This window comes from Gastrolobium bilobum, unplaced genomic scaffold (genome assembly GCF_033153095.1).
Source record: "Gastrolobium bilobum isolate Gb01-03AN ecotype WA unplaced genomic scaffold, APGP_CSIRO_Gbil_v1 utg19765, whole genome shotgun sequence".
Lineage (NCBI taxonomy): Eukaryota > Viridiplantae > Streptophyta > Magnoliopsida > Fabales > Fabaceae > Gastrolobium > Gastrolobium bilobum.
In genome coordinates this window covers 301,100-304,794 of record NW_026897847.1, presented here as the reverse complement: position 1 = coordinate 304,794, position 3,695 = coordinate 301,100, and the positions used below count along the sequence as shown (strand labels likewise).

Sequence of the window (3,695 nt, the reverse complement as noted above, 5' to 3'; positions counted from 1 at the left end):
TTTTTGGATCAACTTGCATCCCTTTCAACAAATTTAACTCTTTAATCATCCTGCCAAAAATCATCATCACATGATTAGGAGATTAACTAGCACCAACAGCCATGATTTTGTAGTTGGCCAATAACCCTGCCAATTTTGTTCATTACCTACATAACTGTACAATGGGATTCTAAAGAAAGTTTAAAGAAATCATTCACTTTTTGTTCTTCTTGATCAAGGCATAGGCATCACTGTATATAGCCACAGCATTTGACAAAACTGCCAGGACTATCATAAAGATAGACAGAATCTTGTCTTTTTTAGTTGCTATGTTGTACCGATCCCTGCAGTCAAAAATAAAAAAAAAAAAAAATTTAATGATGATTGTTGAGTTAATTAATTAATTAGCAGCAAAAGCATAAACAGAAAATTCAGAATCCTATTAGAATTTAGCACATACAGTAGGTTATTTCCACCTTCCCTGTTTAGTTCCTCTCCATGCAAGTTAAAAAGAACAAAATCCTACCATCTACATTAAGTCAATCAAATATTAACAATCATTGATTCAAGTAATAAATTTATTTCCTTTAATTAGAGATCTCGAACTCGAGTCATGAAAATGGAGAAAATAGTGTTAGGAGAGCTACCCTTTATAAGTTTATATGGATTTAACAATATTCGAACCGAATTAGTTGAATTTCTTAATAACCGGTTGGAAAAAATATATATATATTTTAACCCCCTTTTTTGTGTCCTCATTATTGGGGATACATGTCTAAAGAAAACAGAAAAAACACATATTGGAAAAACAATCCATTACTCAACAAAAAGAATTGAGTGACCAAACTCACCTAAGAGTGATGGCAGCTGGAAATATGAATCCTACACAAACAGCAGCAGTTGCTCCAGTGAACTGGAAAATATCCCAAATGCTTGGTATGAAATTTGCTCCCAGAAAGATAACACCAATAAGGGCAATAGTAACTAATGCAAATCTCAAGTTATCTAGAACCAAAGGCCTTGATGAAGAGAATATTAGACCATCTATGTTGACCCTCATTGCATAAAAGACAACAGGAAATACAAGTACAAGGTGTGCAGCATAGCTTAAACGAACAGCATCATTGAGCACAGAACCAAAAGGAATTCCAAGATCAGTATCAAAATTAGCAAGCACATCATCAAGAGTTGCTTCACCAAATAGTAGGAACCCAAAGAAGCTTGTGAGTAAGTACACTGAAGAGCATAGAGCAAGGGAAGTTCTTACAACCCCTTGCATCCTTGAGGAGTCCTCAAGTTCATTATCTATGCTGTGAACTGCAAATAAAGAGTACATATTAAAAAAAACTAAAAACTATTAAAAAAAAATAGAAATTAAACAGAATACTTCTTGCATAGACATAAGTCAAAGTATCAAAATAACATAATAGAAGACAATTAATCATGAAGTTAGAATTATAATTACAACACAAACAACCTTAAATCCCCCAAAAAGTTAATTTATAAACAAGTATGTTCTTTATAAAAAATAATCTAACAAAGGAAATGAGATCCAAACAAAGGTCTGAAATATTTTCATACCGTTATAGTGGCAGATATAGGCTGTCACAAGCGCAGGAACTACAGTGAACAGTTCAAAACATGATGCTGCATCAGTAATGATTGGGAAGAGCCTTGGCATCTCAATTCCTCCACTTATAATCTTGAAGATTGAGATTCCCCCAGCAATCACAAGAAAAACAACTGCTAGTCCAACTGATAATGCAGATGTGAATCTCAATGAATCTGCAACAACCACAGAGCAAGCACATAAAATCTTCATGGATTTGTTATAACAGATTAGCTTAAGTATATTATGATAAGACCTCTCCCATGGTCTAGTAAGACACATCCCGGTGAACAAGGCTCCCCAACTTGCGAGGATAAGAGTGAGGGTCAATTATACGGAGCCTTACCCTTATTTTTTTACAAAAAGACTATTTTCCAGACACAAGCCCATAATCTTCCAGACACAAGGAGTAACCTTACCGTTGCTCAAAGACTTAAAAAAAAAAATTTGCTCAAAAGATTTCATTTGTTTGTACAAAAATGCAAGATATATAGAGTATCAAAGCGATAGAATGATCCTAAAACTATAATGCATGTCTACTATGTCATGTCATTCAAGTGTCGTAGTCATAATTTAGCATAAATGGCAACAAAACAACACAAAGTTTTCTTAAATTTTAAGTTCTTTGCTTCCTTAGCATTGTCACTAGCTCAACCAAGGGTGGTTACAACTAGTAGTTATGCATGCCACTCTAAGCATGTATCCCAGTGTTTCAGTCATCTTCCTAACACTAATGCCTAATTTATGGACAGTTATTTTCAGGAATTTGTAATTAAATAAGTGACACAGCTACTAATATCTTTTTATTTTTTACTTCAATTAATGAATGAATGAAAAGAACACTCACCAATTCGCTTAAAGCTCACCAAAGGTGCAAACACAGCAAGTGTTGTAACTAAAAGAACAAATGTACGCCCAGTCCACCAATAAACACCAAACCATTCTTCAAGGATACCAGAATGGTGAGTTCCACTTGAAGATGTTCCAGAAATCACATCACCTGCAACATGAACAATACAAAACTTGATTAGACAACCCTAAGCTCTTCTCTTAACAGATTGATGGGTAATCAACTAAAACCTTAACCTAAAATAACAAATGAAAGTTCATCCAAATAAAGTATCTTTTGGGTCCTTAAAAAAAATTACGGGACCCATTTTGATCCCTAAGGAAAAAAAAAATCGACTTGTGATTCCTCTAAAATTTAAAATAGACTCAGTTAGTTGAAATCGTAATCCCTCCGAAATTCAAAGAAGACCCACATTAAATCTTCTAAAGGACTAACATGGGTCTATTTTGAATTTCAGGAAATACGAGTCGACTTTTTTACCCTATGAGATTAAATTGCGCCGTCTGATATTAGTTGAGAATCAAAAAAGTACTTTACTCAAATTTTAAAGTACTAGGCTTAAGAACATAGTCTTCACCAATAATAATCATGTAAATAATCAGCACACCAATGTTACTGACTATAACACATATCTGCACCAGAGCTTTTCCATATTTCCCAAAGGCGTCCCCCATGAGGTTTCCATAAGAAGTAAGATTCCCTGCCCTAGAAAATCTAATCAAGAAGTCAATTGACTTCTCTGTCAAGAAAGCTGTTAAGATTATAGCAAGAAGACCAGGCACCATTCCCAACATTTTCACGGTTGCAGGCAAGCCCATGATTCCAGCACCAATAATTGTTGTGGACAAGTTGAAAACGGCCCCAGAAAATGAAGCTCCATTATAATCATCAAACTTAACATCAGTCTCTTGAGTCTTAGGAATTAAAGGTGCATTCTCATCAACAACTGTTTTGTTCTTTCTTGTCTTTGTCTTCCCTTCCTTAGGTGCAGGACTTCCAATCGTCATTTTTATCTTGAAAATTTCAAATCAGCTTAACAACTCTGTCAAAAACAAAACACGCCCATTTTTCAAGTTGAATAAAAGATTCAATTTGAAGTAATTAGTTCAGCTCAATCCACAAGCTCAGTGATACAAAGCTGAACAATAATAATTCAAGATACCCCAGAATCAAGAAAAATAAAAATCAAAAATCAAAAGGGAAGATTCAAAAACCCAAGAGAGGTTCAACAAAACCCAGATCACCAAATGGATCAGA

General features: G+C 34.4%; 1 protein-coding gene across 1 annotated transcript; it reads right to left on the bottom strand.

Annotated features, from left to right (window-relative positions):
- LOC133310827 (amino acid transporter AVT6A-like) lies at nucleotides 1-3,445 on the bottom strand. The gene is made up of 5 exons (XM_061511825.1): nucleotides 3,016-3,445; nucleotides 2,436-2,588; nucleotides 1,561-1,764; nucleotides 831-1,296; nucleotides 1-323 (listed from the first exon to the last, which is right to left on the bottom strand). The coding sequence occupies exons 1-5, from the start codon at nucleotides 3,443-3,445 to the stop codon at nucleotides 194-196; spliced, it is 1,383 nt and encodes a 460-aa protein (XP_061367809.1). The 3' UTR covers nucleotides 1-193.
- Nucleotides 3,446-3,695: the final 250 nt, after the last annotated feature.